A 20713-nucleotide genomic window follows, 5' to 3' on the forward strand; every position below is an offset into this window, starting at 1 on the left:
CCTAATCTAACCCTTATAAAATCCCACATTTTAATTACATAACCTCAGATATATACTAATAGTAGGCCAAATCATAAACATTACATAATATCACAATACCTCTTCCAATGTCTTTGCCTTCCAAATCCTTTAATGTAAATGACTTTCCTTTTACAATGAGAACAGCATCACCTTCCCACTTTTTGTGTTTTTTCTTCGAAGCTTTACACCAAACAACACTGAAATATTTAACTAGGCTATCAGGTTCTTCCTCTTCTTGTCCCTTAGACACTGTTATTTCTTTAGGGGCTGAGTGAACTACAATAAAAAATAAAATAAAAATAAGAACCACATTATTAGAGATGACTTTAAGGAGTAGTGTCATTTGAACAAAAGTAAATGCACAAGAAAATTAAGTGGTACTAGTAAGTATTGAGTATTTGATCATACTCCTGTTAGTATTTTATGAACTGAGAAATTCAAATGTCTAGCTAGCATTAATGCCTGTCTACCCTGTCTACCATGAAATCATGAGGGTAAGCAATCGATACACTCACAACTACTCTGTACCCATACAACCATTCTGTTTTTCACTCTCACTATTCAATAAATTACATGACACAGTCAACACTTTATTATAAAATAGGGTGTTAGATGATTTTGCCCAATTGTAGGCAAACGTAAATGTCCTGAATGTGTTGAAGGCCGTCAGAGCTAAGCTATAATGTTCAGTAGGTAAGGTGGATAAATTCATTTTTGACTTAGGATATTTTCAATTTATGATGGGTTAATTAGGTAACCCCGTAAGTCAAGGAAGATCTGTACTCCAATCTGGCTTCCAGTCATCCCCCAAAACTACTCTTGTTAAAGGCCACTAAGGAACTCCTTGCCAATAAATACACAAGGTATTTTTTTAGTCTTGATCAGAATTCTCAAAAGCATTGGACAATGATGTTGACCACTTCCTCCTTGAAATACTGAACCTTATTTTTTACAGCTTCTCTAACACATCTCAATTTTTCCTACTTCTTTGGTTGCTTCTTCTTACAACATCTTGCCAGCTCATCAGACCTGAATTCTAGACCCTCTTCTCACTGTGCCCTTCCCCTTAACTCCCAAGGATTCAATATCACTCCTGTATAAACCCGAAGATATTTTTCTCTAGCCCAAGTCATGACTCTAGACCTAGGTATCTGTACATAATTGCCCCTCAGACCTGTCTACATAAATGTTTCATAAACATCTTGATTCATTATACCACTTGTCTTCTTTCCAAAAATGGTTCCTCCTTCAGATTTCTCATTAAGAGTACCACTACCCTCATTCAAGTCAGAAAGTTGGAAATCATCCTCGACATCCGTTACTCTGTTCCACAGCCAGTCAAACACAAATCCAGGTGACGCTAACCTCCACATGGCTCTCACGGCTCTGCACTGTTTGCCTTCTCCATTACTTCCCTTCTTCAAATCACCATCTCTGAACCACTGTACTCTGTAGGATCTTCCCAACAGGCTTACTGAGATCTTCCCGTGCCACCTCTACTCCCTAAAACCATTTCCTATATTTACTATATTTGTCTATTTTTAAATGTAAATCTGATTATGTATCTTTCTTCAAATCCATTAGTCATAATGGTCTTTAAGAAAACATGCTACTTCTAGCCAAAGGGCCTTCCACCTCATCCTCCAACATGCTCTTCTAAATTAACTTCTATTCACTCTGCCATAGCTTAATTTTCCCTTTCTGCCAGGCTAGATCTTATTATTTCAGCATTATCTCAGCAATTAATTATGTGCCAAACTACTTAACATTAGCCTTCCCATTAAATTGTGAAGTCCTGAAAGGAAGGTGTTTTGATCTTGCTCATCACCATATGCTCAGAACAATAGGTACTTTTCAAAACTGCCATTTTGACTCAAAGTACATTTGACTTTATGTTTATAAAAATATTAGAATTATCTTAAAATTAATTTTCATGAGAAAATAGCTTTAGAGATTAACTTTGAACTCCTCTCCATTTTTGCCCATTTTTATTTTCATTTTTATGTATTGTTACCTTCAGGATTATTTTCCAAGAAAACTTTATAACAAAGATTTGGTTCCTTGGTCAGTTTTTTATGAATCATATTTTATTAATTGTAACTTTTGCCAACATGAGTTTTTACAATCATAATTTACCAAATGCAGTTTTGCTAAATCAAATGTTAAATACCTAAATATTAACAAAATTGTATTACTCCATCAGGTTTTAGTTAAGAAATTTTATCAGTTTCTTAAATAACTGGTAGTTGTTATTTATTATTTTTGCTTTACCAACCTTGAATTTCTCAGATAAAGTTTTGAGGTTTTTAGGATTAACAAAAAAAGACAGGATGCTTGATCAGTTTTTGAACTCTAAGAAATTTTGTGGTATAAAATTTTAGCCAATTTTAGTTTCGTCTTGTGCGTTATTTCTACTAGTAGTCGATGTGCATTGAATGACCGATAATACCATTTTGTACTTTTAAAATGTGTTCCTTTTATTATGTTATCCAAGAAAAATATGTGATTACTCAAGATTGCTGTAAAACAAGGGTAAAAAGTATGTCTTCACCAAAATAGCTGGAAAAACATCCAGTCAAATACCCTGTTATCCCCAGAGCCTAGTGTTGACTTGTTATGTCCAGGACCCTTCCTATGTCCAGAAAAAAATAAATAGAACAAAAGACAATAATTAAACGGAGAATTCAGAAATTACTTATAGTTAACTTTGAAATACCACAGATTCCCAGATAGCCTTTCTTTTACAGAATAGGAGGAGGAGGAGAAGAGCATGAACTAATCTGCCTGGGTATGAATCTTGAGTTTTCCCACTTACAAGCTAAGTGACCTTGGACAAGTTACTTACCACTCTATGCCAATTTATGAATCTGCAAACGAATGTAATACTAATAGCTACCTCACAGATTTATTGTGGGCACTGGGTTAGCTAGTATATGTAGAACCCTTAGAACAGTACTTGACACGTAATAAGGACTCCCTAAATGTTAACTACCATCATCATCATCACCTTGTCTTGGTTCCTTTCCCATTTAGTCCCATTTTAAATGGAAGCTATTAGGCAGAGAAGAGAGAAAATCCCCCAAAGCAGAATAAAGATATTAGAAATTAAATAAAGAAATTAGAAATTAAACAGCCCAGTGGCCCAGCGGTTTAGCACCGCCTTCAGCCCAGGGCCTGATCGGGAGACCCAGGATCGAGTCCCACATTGGGCTCCCTGCATGGAGCCTGCTTCTCCCTCTGCCTGTGTCTCTGCCTCTCTGTCTCTCATGAATAAATTAATAAAATCTTAAAAAAAAAAAAAAAGAAATCCTTACATTAGAAATTAAACATATAAGGAACAAAACCTACATCGACTACTTGTAATACACGAAATATTGACTAATTCATGATGTTCTAGACTAATCATCCCTAACAATTCTACTACAAAGTGTAATTTTTATTTCTAAACTTGGTTCTGATCTACTTCTCCCTTGACCCTATAAAATACTTTGCAAATCAATACCAAAAAGACAGTCTGCATAAACAAGAGACTTGAATGCCTAAAAGCAAGATTCACAAAATAAGTATGTTTATAATTATGCTTTGATAAAAGAGGAAGAGTGAAATTTTGCCATTTTAATATTGATAGTGGATATTATCATCTTAATGATTCCTAAGCAGTTACCCTACTGTTGGACAGCTTAATTATACATCCCACATACCCAAGTCTTTAATATTACTTTCTTTCAAAAACTCCAAATACACAATGCTTTCAATAGAACAGTTGAATTTTAAAATGTCTCATAATCAAATTCAACAAAGAAGGTACTCTCCCAAACTGTATTTTGAAATTACCAAAACCTACCAGAATTTTTAACAAATATTAACGTATAAATGCAATATAAATTTAAGGTTTGAAACAGTTTTTATTACACTAAAAAACTGACAATCATTAATATACAAATTCCTCGGAACTAGTAATCATCCATAGTTTTAACTTTTTTTTTTTTTTTTTTTAGTATTCTATTTATTTGAGAGAGAGAGCACGTGCACACGCACATACACATGAGCAGGGAGAAGGAGAGAGAATCTTGAGCAGATGGCACACTGAGCACAGACCCCAACCTCGCTCAACCTCAGTATCCTGGGACCATGACCTGAATCGAAACCAAGACGGACACTTAACCAACTAAGCCATCCAGGCGCCCCCATAGTTTTCTTATCTGATAAGAGAGATTTAATGTCATTTTAGTGTCATTATGAATAAAATACACCTAGGAGATCTTTCTTTGCATAAATATTTTCAGAATGATATTTTATGAGCATGGCAGGCACTATACACTTCATCACACTTCTCAGTACCTCCTGTCAAAGCATATACGCAGTAAAGGCTAAAACAGAAAAAATATATATATATCAATAAAACTACAATATTCCCAGATATCAAAACTGTCTGCTTAGACATTTTATTTTTTTATTTTCTGCTCAGTATTTTAAATTCATCTAAAATTCAGAAAAGTTATTCAATTCTGACATTCCAATCATTGAGCATGCAAAAATTTATTTGAATAAAAAAACAAAAAACAAAAAACCATACACTGTTGATGAAAGTGTAAAACAGTACAATCACTTTGGGAAAAGGCCTGGCAGTTTCTTAAAAACTTAAACATATAGATCTTCCCTAATCCAGCATTATGTCCACAACAAATGTATACAAGAACACTTGGAATCTTTATACATAATAGCCATAATCTGGAAATAGCCCAGAAGTCCATCAAAAATAATGTATACATAAACTGAGGTATATTTATACAAGAGAATACCACTCAACAACAGAAAGCAATGAACTACTATAAGAGGATGAACCAACATGGTATTAAAAACGCTAAAATAGGTAAAAGTAAACAGAATCAAAGGGTACATACTGTATAATTCCAATTACATAAAGTTCTAGAACAGATGAAACTTATCTATGATTTTTTTAAAAATTAGAACGATTGTCTGAGGTGCCAAGAGACTGATTAGGAAGGGGCAGGAGAGAACTTTCTAAGGTAATAATAACATTCTAAATCTTGATAGAGATTTTAAGCTACGCAGGCAAGAGTCATTTGTCAAAACTCATTTTTTAAGATTTGTACATTTCACATTTACAAATCTTACTCAAAAGACACACACACACACACACACACAAATACATACATACACACTTAAATTCCAGTTCATAATACTTATGTTGAAATGTTTAGGGGTAAAGTACTCTAAATAATCTCCAACTTGTTTTAAATAACCATTTTATTTTTAAAAATGAATTGATGGATAAATGGATGGATGGATACATGATTAAGCAAATATAGCAAAACCATAACTGCAGAATTTAGGTGGTAGGCATATGAATGTTTACTGTAAAATGCTTTTAACTTTTTCTATTTGAAGAGTTTCTTAATTTTTGTAAGGTGAATTTACACATAATTTTAAAACATGAAAGATCGACTAACAGTGTAAATCTATGATATGTCTATTTATTTGGGAGCTAACTAGGATGGGATTTTTATTTTACTTATTTGTTTGGCATTCCACTACTTACAAAGCAACTGAAAGCCAAAAATAATATAAATTCAAATTCTAGCTACTAGTTTTAATCAATTAAGATATATAAAAATATACTGATTCAATCTCTCAAAATCATATGCAAAGATTTAGCATGACTGCTAATATTTAATTAAGTTGTGTATCTTAAGAATTTACTTTTTGGTTTGTTAACCACATTTCCTCTAATTATTTTTAAATATTTACTACCAATTCACCATCAGATACTTAACTGATTTTAAGAATTTGTGAATCTTAGCACTTGAAAAAATAATTATATTTAGACTTGGTACATTGTTTACTATGAACACAACTATTTAAATAAATTTATTTCAATTGTGCCTCATCAAAAAATTTTACCTCAGGGGTAGTGAATTCCTTGTCTTCTGGCACATAAAGAGTACACATATCAGTACATTGGTATTACCAATACAATTGGTATTATCAATACATTGGTATTACCTTGTGTTTCAAAGAACATGTATTAACAAAGCACTTAACCATTGTCATCTACAGTATATACTAAATACAACTTATCACACTGTAAATTATTTAAACATGTCTTTAAAATTTGACATTACTCTAAAGGAAGGCACATGGAAAATAGTTCATAGTCTAAACATTTTCACATAAGATACAATAAGGTAGAGTGAAATCTTTAAAAAACGAACTTACACCAAGTTGATAACTCATATAAAAAAGCAAAGTACTTAATTTGAATATTTTAAGAAATTTAATGGCATTTTTAGAAATGAAAGTTTCATTAACTTTATCAGGATGTCATTATAAATCATACCTAGTTTAGAAAATCAAGTTGTAAAAATAACAATGTGTCATTTAAGTCCACATGGATAAGAAAAGTTAGGAAGTGGCTAAAATATCCTATCCACTATTGAAATTACTAATATACTAGATGAAATATTTTGATTTAGCTTATTTTCCAAATTTAGTATGCTTTTACAGAATCAAGTCTACATTTTAAAAATAAAATCACTCTTCCTTATGTTTTCTGGCATTACATTTCATAGGTAAAGCTCATGGTATTTAAATTTTTACAAATTAAAATTAAACAAGATTGACTAGAAAAATTGCGGCAGTAAACTCACTGAAATGAGTACAATTCTGGTGTTTAAACATATGCAAAAATAGTTTTTTTATTCTACTCAATCCCTAAATGCTAAGGATCGGTCACCTGACACAACCAAAGAAACAATCTTGAAGAACACTGGAGGAAAAATATGATCCTACAAGATTATTGTTTACACTATTTTATGGGCAGCAAAAAAACTTTCAAGGGCAATTTTGTATGTACATTTTTACCTTCCACACTGATTTTAGAACCCAACCATACACATAAAAAAATGTGTGTAGCACTTTTTTGAACACAGAAGTTTCCTAGAAACATCTCACGAAATTAATGTTCTACAGAACAGAGTTTGAAAAACTGATGTAGCTGCACAAAGTCAACATTCAAATTGAACATTCACATCAATTCTGAGTAGTAGCAGGCTGAACCTTGAACTACATGCATGCTGAGATTATAATATGAATTCCATTACATATGGTAATTGGCTTTCAAGAATTCCAAAAAGTTAAAACTGACTACTTCAAGGATACATTTACTAGAATTATATTGCAAAAACATTAAGTTAGAATTATAAGATTCTAATCCCTTGAGTCCAGTGTTTAGACTCAAAGAAAAGTCATAGCATAAAGATGAAAACTATCAAATGGAGATCTCATATTACATATTCAAGGCATTTTTATAATATAATATCTAACTCTAACAGCAGATATAAAATGCCAATGAAATTAAGCAATCAACAAGCTAAAATATAAAATAGTACCAGGCAAATCCATTTTATTTCAATAGCCATACCCTAAATTCTGGATTTAATTTCCTCTCACTAAACACCTACCCATAAAGGCTATTATGACACTAACTCAGAGCTCTAGTTTATAATCCTCTAGTCAAAAGCCTTCAATGATTTCCCATTGTACATTCAACTGTGATTATATATAAACAACATTCAGTGTAACCTATAATGTGGCATCAATCAACTTCCAAACTGATGTCCCTCAATTCACCTTCACCCATTTCTCTTTTCACAAATTTTTTCTGAGAATCTTGTATGATTTAGGCACCAAGCTACTTTCCAAGTACTCTGTTCTAGTGGTTCTCAAACTTTAGCTTGCATCAGAATCTCTAAGATTTTTAAAAGATTCTTGGATTCCACCCCCAGAGTTTCTGATTCAAAAGGTGTGGATTTACATGTGCCACAAAGTTCTCACACTGGTCAGCTCTGCTCTTGGTGAACCATTACTCTACTCCAAAGGCCACAAACTGGAAGCCCACTGCCTGAATGAGGCCCACTCCCATTGTGTGTAGTGTTTTTAAAACATTTCAAATTATTTGCAAACATTTTTAAGTTTGAAAATGTGAAAATTTTCCACATAAAAAATGCAGATTTCTGCTGTATTCCTGCATGTAAAAATTCTGCTGGAGCTGAACAGTAGCTACTCATTTAATCCTAAATCCAGGTAATCAAGCCCTAACTGGCTCCCTCTAGACCCACTTAAAATCACCTGGCCTACCCTGTATTTGTGCTGGTACACCCTGATTTCACTGTTTCCCACTCTCTATGCCTTTTTCCAAGTTGCTCACTCTGACTTAAACATCCTTTTCTACTACACTGAAATTCTACCTACACCATTCTAAAGCTTGGCTCAAACATCCTTCGTGAACAAAGCACCAGCAAGAACAGAATATACATATTAAAAATTTAACTTAAATTTAATGTGTACTTTAAGAATCAAGATTTTACTTATTTCTGCAAATACTAAAAAAGCAGTATTTACAAAAATATCATAGATCAAATCATAACTATTTTTGCTATTTCTATGCAAAATTTTAATTGTGTTCATTAAAACTTTTTTACTGATTTGTACTGTGAAATCTTTTTTAGAATAAGACATTAAAAATGAATTAAGACATTAAATCTTATAGCTAAAATATCTAACAGCTCCAAAAGAACATCTTTTTTTTTTTTAATTTATTTATTTATGATAGTCACAGAGAGAGAGAAAGAGAGAGAGAGGGAGGCAGAGACATAGGCAGAGGGAGAAGCAGGCTCCATGCACCGGGAGCCCGATATGGGATTCGATCCTGGGTCTCCAGGATCGCGCCCTGAGCCAAAGGCAGGCGCCAAACCGCTGCGCCACCCAGGGATCCCTCCAAAAGAACATCTTATTTTGCAGGGCAAAAAAGGGAAGAAGATTGAAAAAAACTAATACAAATCCCCTGATTTTATAACCTATGAATCTTTAAAAGCAATAGTAATGAAATAAACCCTTCCATAATTTTTTTCATAAGGAGGTCATTTTAGTGGACTTTTACCTCTGTGGAATAGCAGGGGGGGAACTACAAAGAAAAACTGAGGGCTGGTCCTTGTTCTGCCATAAATAACTTTGTTACATCAAGTCACCAAGTTCTCCCTGGATCTCAGTTTCATTACCTCTAAATTGAAGAGGTGGAAAGTGATTTTCAAATACCTTCCCATCCCTAGAACCCTATGACTTCTTCAAAAAACAGGAAAGCATAAAAATCAACGTCATATAGGCAAGATTCTATTAATTACGCTAGTATTGCTTCTAAATTAGGCTGAACCTTGAACTACAGGTTTCAAAGTGAAGACCCAGAACTTTGAAAGAATATATCTGTCTTTATATCCATTTATTTGTGTTCTAATTTAATAATCAAAATAAGAAATCTTTTGTAAGGCCAAAAATTAAACTTCTTAGTAAAAAAACTGAAGACAAAACATATAACCATGCCAACCAGTTTTAATATATCTCAAAAGAAAATTAAATAATTAGAAAATCATGTCAAAAAAGGTTTTTTCACAACTGAGATTAACAACACTTTTTAAGAGTATGTATTCTGCTTCAGGATATTCCCAAATGAAAGTAATTTGGCCAAAATTAAAATTATCAAGTTGCAAGACTGAAAAAAAATATTAGAGACTATTATAGTCAGGCAGATCATGCCGTAAGCGAACTGCTTTCAGCTTCTCCACTTCAATTTTTGCTCTTAGCAGCTCTTCCTCTAGCTGCTGCCTTCTTTTCAATCCATCCCTCTTCTCCTGAACATACAATCCAAAATTTTTTTGATTTTCTAAAATTATCTGATGTTCCTCTTTCAGCATTTGCAGAATCTGAGGATCATACCCTATTTGTGACCTAAAGTGTTCTCCACGCTCATGCCGAAAAAAATCATCTCTCCTTGGGATAGAAGATGGAGACGATGTCATTCTCATATCAACAGAGGAAAGTGACGGCGACAAAGATCTCTCCATAACATGTACTAATTCATGGTCTTCTCTTTGTTCTAAAATATCATTCTGTTGAGAATTTAAAACGAGTGGAGGAGGGGGCTTAATGTCTTCTTCTTGCTTCACCTCCACTGTAATAGCAACTGGATGGTGATCCAACATTACCTGTAGTGAACTCGTACCAGCCTGTGCTTCCTCATCCAAGTTTGCACTACAGCACACAAAAAAGCATTATAAAATGTAAATCAAATGAAGACAGCAGTATATTTATAGCATAATTTCATATTTAGTATACATCAAAGTGTCAAGCTTTAGAGCTATAAAGAAAACCATGAAACAACAAAAAAAAATTTAATCCTTGGAATAACAAAGTGACTACATTTAAAATTTCAAAAATATATACGTAGAGCTCTCATCCATCTTTAACTTTGAGTTCTCAAAAGGACAAAAATTACAAACATTACCCAAGGCCAATGAGGTAAATATAAAGAAAAGCCTTTGTTAATGCTTTGAAAGAGACATGTTCCCACAAGCCTGATGTTCTTAAATGGTATAAAGGGCCATTTATTGCACTTTGGGCCTTGCTATCCCCATATCTTAGCCCTAGAACCTCTGCTTCTGCTCTCCTGGACGATTAAAAATCTAAAAATCACCTAGGTTTATGACTTCTAGGATGGTGGAAAGCCATCTATGGGAGGTACTGATTTCTAGATCTGTCCAAAAAAAAAAAGGAAAAAAAATCAAGTTTTTGTATGGGTTTGGGTATGCCCAACTATCAGGGTGTTATCCTACTATACAATTTTATATACCATAGTGTTTATCATTTACCTGTCCAAAAACCACAAGATTCCATTGCCCTTTCAGTGCTTCAACTATCAGGTAAAGTTCACAGGGAAAGGACTCATATCCACCACTGCATCCCCAGCACCTAGCATAATACTGTACTTGCAACATAGAAGGTGCTCATCACATACTGTATAATTGAAAAAAAATGTTTTTTTTTAATTATTTTAAATGGCTTATATACTATCTATTGAAAGTCTGTTAAATTTACATGTAGTTTCCATAAAATAGGCACTTCTATTAGAAAAAAGTAGTTTCAGCATAATTTAAATCTTGACATAACTTCATTGGTTATGACATAAACACAATGTATCTTAAAAGTCTACTTTAAAAAAAAAACAATTTCATTAATAACATGAAGCTATTGATAAAGAATATATAATCTTGTTTTTTTTTTTATCTTGTTTTTTTTTAATGTATGCTTCTGCTTAACCTAAAAATTAGTTATAGAGGCGAAAGAAATTGTTGGAACATTAATGAAAACACTACGCTTAACATTACTTAAAAAAAATTTTACAAAAAAAATTTTTGCAAATGATAAATAAGTAACATAGTTAAAGAATACATTCATTCTACATGGATGATTAAAATGCTGGAACAAGTTCAAGTAGAACATACGGAAAAAAATTAAAATTCCCTGTATGTCACTTACTAATGGCATTAAATTGCCTGAAATATCAGATATTTAAGATATACAAACAAAATAATAAGATATGTTATGAAAAATCTAGTTGTAGATTACATAACTTCCTTAATTTTCATTCTTTTTGTCATCTGATGCTTTTCAAAAGCAAAACAATACAATATCAACGTAATTAAAAGTGATAAGGCTTCCCCCTTTATATTAACATCCCTAAAACCTAGAAAGGAAGAACGCTAAAACTACAGATGAAAATGAAACTTTAAAAATCCACCTAACTGCTATCCAAATTAGTATATATAATGGAGTATACCATATTAGATGTAGACATTATATTCCCATATAAATTTTAAAATGCCTTTTGTCTGAAATACTCCATTTTTGTTGAAACATTACAAGTTAGCATAACAAAGTAAAATAAAATTTTAAAAAGAATGTTTTGGAGATGGTCACAAAAAAGGGATAAACAGAAGGACCTAAAATTTATGAATTGCTGAGGATCAAATAGACTGCAAAAACACAAAATATAATCTGACACTAGAGAGAAGTAAAAATGAAGACATATGTCAATGCGTTTTAGGGGTAGCCTTACAAAATAGGTATATATCTTTAAATATGTTAAATATAAGCAGTAATATTTTCCTTAAGAATGGAGAGTTTGGTGAGATTAACAGGCATATTTATATAAAAGCATAATTAAGATTATAGATTATAACTTCTGAGAATTAAGATTCAATGATGCCAATCAATAGTATAAGAACATTAAATATATAAATGAAATATGCTAATATAGAGAAAATGGCAATCTGGCCATTAACACAATTGGCATTTAAATGGCTTATTTCTAATATTCTTCCCTTTAAAGTATGAAAAGTTGTTCTTGCTTAAACAGTAGGTTTTGTAATGTATAAATTAACTCATTTTATCAGAGCAACTGTTGTTATCCCAAAAGACTGACCTTGAATATGGTTAGTCAAAATGTAAACAGATACTTGTATATTATTTCTCTTCTATACTCACTGTATTTTTAAAATATGCAACTAATTAAAACTACAGTTTCTATGTCTAGTTTTCGAACTATAAGAACCTATACTTAATACCCAAAAGGTAGTTTTATACCTGTAATGCAAAAACCACTTTTCTCTATGGTTTGAGGGGGACAAATTTTTAATGAATAGTAAAAAAGTCTTACTGTGGAGTTTTTTGGACACCCAGCAAATTCTGATTTAATCATTTCTCATCACAGAGAACATTTTAAGCACTGATGAATTCATATACTCTGAGTTCTAGATTCCCACTGGTGATTTTTTTTTTACTGTCTTCTAGAAATAAGCAACATATGATAAGAAGCTGGTCTTTAAAAAATTACCCTAGTAAATTATAAAAATAACAAGTCTACCTAAAAAGTTTTTCTCCCCCGTTTCTCTCCTAACTTCAAAAGGATTTCACAGGTGATCAATAATTTTGCTTATATAATGACTCTTCCACCAAGAAGAAAGTATTGTAAAACTTTGTTTGAAATGACCCTCAACTAACAAGTTTACAATTTGTTTAAATAACCCTAAATAGTTCAGAAGAAGAATGCTTTTTATCTTTTGCCAGGGGTTAAAATTTGAATTAGTACTAAGAAGTTTTGAAGATTCCTAGGCAAGTAGTTATATAGAGCATAAATTTAGCCAAAAAAAATTGTTTCTAACCCTATAAGAACTTGGTTGCTTATTCATATATTAAAATTCATAGTTTCATATCTTTGCAAAATTCTATGGGAGTGCTTACCCCTTTCCTGTAATGACTCAAGATCAAAGTGAAACTAGACATTAATGAATAAAAACAACAAAACTTTTTATTAAGTAATCTGAATCCCTAATTAGGCATTAAATTCCTTTTCTTGTATTTATCTTTTTTATTTTGGATATGTTGGAAAATAATTTAAACTGTCTTAATATATACAATCATGCCATTAATTTACTAAATCACTGATTTTAGGTTTTTAGCTCAATTAATATTCACTATGTGCAGACAGTAACAATTCATTAAAAAACAGGCGTTCCATTTCTCCTGAAATTGCTAATTTTACATAAATTTGAAAATGCCAATGGAATACAACCTTAAGTGAAATAAGAAAAAGATATCTCTCAGAAGCTAATTAGCAATTTAAATTTAAAGCTTAAAAAGTTTATGAGGTTATGTTACAAATTTCATCCCATTTATCCCTCCCTAACCTTTACTTTTAAAAACTACAGAGAGAGGGAAGGGGGAGGGGAAGACAATAAAAAGTGGCTTAAATCAAATGCAGCAGAAAAATTCCTTATAGCCTCACATTTCTTTTTTAAGAAAGCAAAACAAAGACACTATTCATTGCTCCCGAAGTGGGGATGCTTACTATGCATATCTCTATCACAACTAAGCCAGAGCCCAATAGATAGGAGGCGCCATAATTTTCCACAAGAAAATAAAATAAAGCTTACCTTTGTATGTGGTTCCTGTCTCTTACCAGGCAAAAACTGGAAATCTGGGGAATCATCTCCATAACTTTCTTGGTTGGCTCAGAAATATTGCCTTTAAAATCTGATTGGGTCTCTTTTTGCTGCAAGAGCTCCTGTTTGGCATATTCTTTGAGCCTTTTGTAAAGGGTGCGTAGGCCCTGGGCTGTTCGAGGAGGGCGATCTACTCCAATTGCATTATAGTTTACTGCTATGATATCCCAACATCTATTCTTTTCCACTATTACTGAATGTTTATTAGTGTGTTCTTCGAGAATTTTAACATATGGCTTCACAAGCTTTAGCAAATCAAGCTTTTCAGATAAGGTAAAATTGGAAGATCTAGCCTTTCCTACCATTGTTCTTTTCAAATTAAGTAGGCAGTTTCTGAAACCACCATGCAGCAGCCTTTAGCTCTGCTCAGCTCTTTTCACAAACAGAAAAAGATCAGGCTTAACTAGGCTAGCCTCATTTAGGCCCACGCCTACAGGGGAGGGTTTATTAAAATTCCTCCAGCTTAAGCTGACGCAGGTTCAGGAAATCTGCTTAAGCCAAGCCTGACCTACATAAAGCTCCTCACTGAAGAAGACAGGAAGGCACAAGCAAAACACACTTGTGTATAAAGAGAACAGCCCGAGATAGGATTTAATACACAAAGGTCTAGAGATAAACATGGAACATAGCTAAAAATTAGCTAATTTAGTGAGAATATCGAATTTCCACACATATATGCCTAGCTGATAGACTGAAACTGCATTGCAGTATCACTTGAATAAAAACAAAAGAGGAACTGTTTTGTGCTATTTGTTTACAAATCCAGTAGACAGGAAAATGAAAAACTAAAGATATGAGTGATGAATGTAATGATTCCTAACAGAGCCCCTAATCACTGTTTTCTGAGCTGCTGTTCTCTCTTACCAAATCTGCATAATGCTGGTCCTGCTGTCAATCAGGAATTGCATATCCTCTAGCTAGTTAGGTTACACCCAGACTCAGACTTCACAGTAAAGCTAAGCTTCTCCTTCATTTTACAGCCTACAATAGCCACTACATCTTTTTTTCAGTTACTTGAGAAAACATTTTTGTTCTAAAAAGCAGACAAAAATTATGTTTTTAAAGGAATGGATTATTTTCGGTGTAACGTATGTGAATATGCTAGCCTGCTTTATCATGTGTAAAGAAAAACACCATTCACAGTGAGAACAGAATAATCATGCCTTAAGACTGCACACAACAAAATGGCATTTGCTATTATTATAGAGTAAGATTTTTATTTAGCCATATTCATAAATTTGGAGTATTTAAAAACAAGACACCAGGCTCAAAATGGAGTCACTTATGCTAAGCCCCACGTCACCTCAGACTTAATTACAGTATTGGCTCTTCCCAAAAATGAAATCTTAAACCGGTCAATCAAAAACTATGTGATCAGCACTAGTGAGGACGGACTCCTGCCATCTCCTAAAGGTAAGTGAATACAACCAATCCATTTTTTCGGCAGGATAATTTCTTTGTTCTCTCTCACTCCTGACTAGAAAAGTCATTCATTTTGTACAGCTCCTTTCTCTCTGTTAAATGGGATGCTGCCTAATTCATAAATCACTGAATAAACCCAGTAAGATCTTCAAAATGTACTCAGCTGAATTTTGTTTTTTTAACAAAAAGTGAACAGCTAGTCTAGCCATTTGCAAGGCTACCAGTTTGTGAACTTAGAATGTATTTTCTAATTCCTGTCTGAAAACATAATAAATGTATGCATAAAAATATGTAACAATGTAACATAAACAAGGTACAAAAAAAAAGAGGCTTTTTTATCTCATATACAAGTGTAGGGCAGGCTGCCCCAAAAATGAGCCATTCTGGCATGAAGATTACTCTGAATTAAAAGCCAGTAGAGTCAAGAAAAGCTCTTAACCTCCCCCTCAACTGCCTAAATTTACACTGGAAAGGGGAGCCTGTACCTGGAAGAAAGCTACTAACAGAGATTGCTCCTTACTTAAGAAACATATCTACTGTATCTCTGTAACATATATGTACGTTTTCTATACATATACTCTTACCTTCCTGCCAAAGGTCTTCCTCCCCTTTGTATCCCAATACCCCTGAACCTCTGAGGTCAGGAAGCCATATATGCCTCAAGTTCCTGGTCTCTGGAATCTCATGTCTGTGTGGACTCCCCATATGTACAAAAATAAATTTGATTTTCTCCTGTTAATCTGTTTCATGTCAATTTAATTCTTAGTCCTGCTAAAAAGACCTTGAAAGGCAGAGGATATTTCCTCCTCCTAACATAGCCTTTAAGCAGTTTTACTGCTCAGTAAATTGTAGAAAATAAAAACACTAATGATATTTGTCCACAGAGATACAAACTGAAAATTGACTCACCCCAACAACCTGACCAAAGTAACTCAAAGGAAAGCACGAACACAGGATATGTATACTGCCTTTACATTATATTGTTATTTTTGGAACAAAGAACTGATGTTGTTAAAAAAAAATGAAATACTAATAAAAATATGAAAAATCCCTAAATCTCACTAATTATAAAAAATGTATACTAAAAACTCTTTTCATCCACAAGATTGGGAAAATTCTTAAAGAATTCTTAAAGAATGTCAAGTGGATGAGGGTACAGGGAAAAGAGTTCTCTTTGGTACTATTTATGGGAGCGTAAAACAGCATTTTGGATGGTAGTCTGAGAGTATTAACATTGTACATGTGTAAACCTTCTAAAATTGCAGTAACTTTACTTCTCAGAATCTACGTTAGAAAAATATTCAGGGGATCCCTAGGTGGCGCAGCGGTTTGGCGCCTGCCTTTGGCCCAGGGCGCGATCCTGGAGACCCGGGATCGAATCCCACGTCGGGCTCCCGGTACATGGAGCCTGCTTCTCCCTCTGCCTGTATCTCTGCTTCTCTCTCTCTGTGACTATCATAAATAAATAAAAATTTAAAAAAAAAAGAAAAATATTCAAATACAAGGAAGAACAAAGCATTCTATGTAGTTACATAATACTGATAGCAATCTAGGAACACATCAGGTGGGGACAATTAAAATCACTAGCATACATGCATACTATGGTCTATTCCAGGCAGCACTAAAATAATAAGAGGCAGATTCTACATATTGACATAGAACAAGCTCCAAAACATAGAGTAGATGAAATGAGCTAGTAAAAGGAAAATAAATACAAAATAATAATTTATTTGTACAAATTACAAAATACAAACATAATTCCATTATGTTTACCAGAAATACCCAAAGCTAAGTATTTCTGTAGGTACAGAAAAAATATACATAGGTACAAATTGTACGCAGGTACATACTTTGTATGAAAATGCACTCCCAAAAGGTCTAGAACTCTATTGTCCTAATAACAGTAGTGTTAAGAAAAGCACAGGCCCTAAATGGAGTCACTTAGACCAAGTTCCCAAGTTGGGGCTTAACACCCAAACTAACTGCAGTCTCAACCTTCCCCGAAATGTGGCCTTAACTGGTCAGTCAGGAAATTTTTCTTTCCAGCAGCACCAGTGAGTCGGTCATCTGGTCCTCTCTCCCCCAAAGAAATATGAGGTACTCTTCATGATGAGACCCCTACCCCTAGAAAACAGCCATGTCAATCATTTTCTTTTGCTAATAACTTTCTTGCCCCACCCTCCTTCTATAAAAACCTTCCCTTTTAGACAACTCTTTGGAGTGTCTCTCTGACTTGCTAGGGGAGGTGGTACCCAATGCATGAATTCTTTAAGAAATCCAATTAGATCTTCAAATTTACTTGGCCAAATTTTGTTATTTAGCAGTAACTATGAGCCACGTGTGACTCTTGAGCATTTTATATGTGGTTAATGGAACGAAGGAGCTAATTTTTCATTTTATTGAATTTTAATTAATTTAAACTTAAAATTTTTAAACCGAAGCAGCATATTCTTCCATTAAGTTTTGGTCGTGTTACATTTTACATAGCCTTTTGATCACATAAGATATTGCTCTTTCTAATATTACTGACAAGACCATCCCCTTTGACCAAACTTTAGTTGGGCTCATCTGAGCCCTCTTCTCAAATAGGCCTTGGCTTTGGCCTAGGCAGCCTGCCGGGCCCAGACTTGGCAAGAATCCCTCCACTCTTGATGCCTAACCAAATTCTTCGTATCTCCGTCCTGATCATAACCTAGTTCCTCTCAGTAATTTTTCACCCACTCACTCCCTTATCCTGCCCACTGGCTATAAATCCCTGTTGTACTGGGAGTTAAATTCAAGCTCTACCCTCTATTGCAATAGTTTGGAGTAAAGTCTTTTTGCCTATTTTACTTGTCCAATGCAATTTTTCTTTGACATTACACGTAATCACACCACCAGTGTAATCAATCTCCTTTCTTTCTTCCTTCTTTCTTCCTTCCTTCCTTCCTCCTTCCTTTCTCTCCCTTTCTAAAGTAATATCTACACCCAATATGGGGCTTGAACTCACCACCCCAAGGATCAAAAGTTGCACTGGTGAAGAACAAAAAACGTCATTAAATGAATTGTGTTCTATTTCTTTTACCAGTTCAATAAACTGGCAGTGATCACAGCATTTGCATACATATTCCAAATGGCTTTAACAACGATATTCAAGATAGTTTTCAGAGTCTACGTACAAAAGTTGAGTACAGTATTTTCATAATGTAACAAGTGAAACAACTTCCTTTTTAAAAAAAACTAAATTGTATGAATCCACATTTTTTTAATTCATTTTGTAAAGTGGATTCATACAATTTAGTTTTTTAATGATGTTTTTTGTTCTTCACCAGTGCTCACTGGTTGAGTCATGGAAAATTTTATAAAGAATTATTGTACTGTTAACTACAAGTCAACATTTTTTTGAAAGAAAAGGAATGCTTGTCAAACATTCAATAATCAAAGACAAAAAAAATGGTAATATCATTTACATTTTCTACTCAATATCACACTATTAAATGAATGAGCTGAATTTGAAGCTTTGAGGAAAAGAAGAGTATATTTGTGACCTGGTCAGATAGGTAAGAGAATATATGTTTAAAGTGAAAATCTTCATGACACAAATCAGTAAGCGACTACATACATTTTTCTAATATGAATCAATAGAAAACTTTAATTATAATTAAGAGTCATACTCAAATTGCATGCAAAAGTTGTAAGAAAATTTTGAAAACTACTTTGTTAATATTTAAATTCAGATATCCTTTTTAAGTTAACAATGATCATTTGAATTCAATGTTAATAATACAGATTTGACATAGTATATTTACTTAACTTGGATAGACATACTTTTAAAACACATGATTTACTTCAAGTCAAACTGATTCTTCTTAAACAAATGAACTAGTTTTACAGATGTAGATATGAATATAAACAAACTTTTTAAAACTCCAGATAGTGAACAACATTTATCTATGTTTAGAACATGGGAATACAAATCTATTTTTTCAACTCTATTATCAAATATAAATACTGATCAAGAATTCACAATAGTGCTCGCTTCGGCAGCACATATACTAAAAAAAAAAAAAAAAAAAAAAAAGAATTCACAATAAAAAAATTCAGCATCCAAACTGAGATGTAAATGTAAAATATACACCACCTTTCTAATTACATATTGAGATGATATGCATATTGAGTTAAATAAAATGCATTATAAAAATTAGTTCCATCTGCTTATTACTTTTTTTTTTACTTTTTCTTAATGTGGCTACTAGAAAATTTTACAATCTATACACATGATTATATTTCTACTGAATTTTACAATCTATACACGATTATATTATATTTCTACTGGAGAGCAGTAGTCTAGAATGATAGGCACCGAATTACAGTAACTACAGGAGAATGACATGGAGGAGAATGGTAAAAAAAAACTATGAATTTATCTGTATTATTAGAAAAGGTATAAAAATACATTGATGTATTACCTATATAATCAAAATCAAATTATAAATAACTCTTACAAGCTAAGAAAAACAATGCTATAGAATAATGGATGTAGAATACCAAAGAATATTTAAAGAATAAAAGAAATCCAATATATAAAGAGCTCAACCTAACAAGTAAAGGGCGACAGAAATTAAAAGATCAAAGTAGTTTTTACTGATTCAACTGGCAAAAGTTTAAAAAGTTTAAGAAAAAGGGTTAAAAAGGTTTAACGGCATGTGTTAAAGATGGGGGGGATGCCTGGGTGGCTCAGTGATTGAGCATCTGCCTTCAGCTCAGGGCGTCATCCTGGAATCCCGGGATAGAGTCCCACATCAGGCTCCCTGCATGGAGCCTGCTTCTCCCTCCGCCTGTGTCTCTGCCTCTCTCTCTCTGGGTCTCTCATGAATAAATAAAAGGAAGGAAGGAAGGGAGGGAGGGGGGGAGGGAAATAAATTCCCTCATACACTAATGATTTTGGAAGGTAGTTTGGCACACCATATTAAAATGTAATGCAAACATGTTATGTATGATCTGACAACTTATTTGCCTATGTTCATAAGGCCACATGTATAATGATATACACTGCAGGATTGTTTTTAACAAAAATCCTAAAAATGATAATATTCATACCATTGTATACTCTGCAGCAATTAAAAGAATGAGGTACATCTACACATTCTAAAAATAAAAATCTCCAAAGCACAGTAGTGAAAACTGCAAAGAATCCTCAGCACAGAACAAAACAAAAAGGCAATCTACTGAATGGGAGCAGATATTTGCAAATGATACATCTGATAAGGGGTTAATATCCAAAATACATAAAAGAACTTGTATAACTTAACACTAAAAAAATAAATAATACAATTTAAAATTGGGCAGAGGACCTGAATAGACATTTTTCCAAA

At 33.1% G+C, this 20713-nt stretch overlaps 2 protein-coding genes across 5 annotated transcripts in view; both read right to left on the reverse strand.

The window, feature by feature from the left end:
* Positions 1–20713, reverse strand: part of RAD54B (RAD54 homolog B) — an 87061-nt gene that overhangs the window by 35138 nt on the left and 31210 nt on the right. For all 4 annotated transcript variants that reach the window (XM_055303449.1, XM_055303451.1, XM_055303452.1 and 1 more), the window contains one exon: positions 100–297. In XM_055303449.1, coding sequence (XP_055159424.1) covers positions 100–297 — 198 coding nt within the window. The remainder of the gene's footprint in view (positions 1–99; positions 298–20713) is intronic.
* FSBP (fibrinogen silencer binding protein) lies at positions 9425–14296 on the reverse strand. Its single transcript, XM_055303453.1, has 2 exons — positions 13869–14296; positions 9425–10128 (listed from the first exon to the last, which is right to left on the reverse strand). The coding sequence occupies exons 1-2, from the start codon at positions 14240–14242 to the stop codon at positions 9603–9605; spliced, it is 900 nt and encodes a 299-aa protein (XP_055159428.1). The 5' UTR covers positions 14243–14296; the 3' UTR covers positions 9425–9602.

Source organism: Nyctereutes procyonoides, unplaced genomic scaffold, assembly GCF_905146905.1.
Source record: "Nyctereutes procyonoides isolate TBG_1078 unplaced genomic scaffold, NYPRO_anot_genome, whole genome shotgun sequence".
Classification (NCBI taxonomy): Eukaryota; Metazoa; Chordata; class Mammalia; order Carnivora; family Canidae; genus Nyctereutes; species Nyctereutes procyonoides.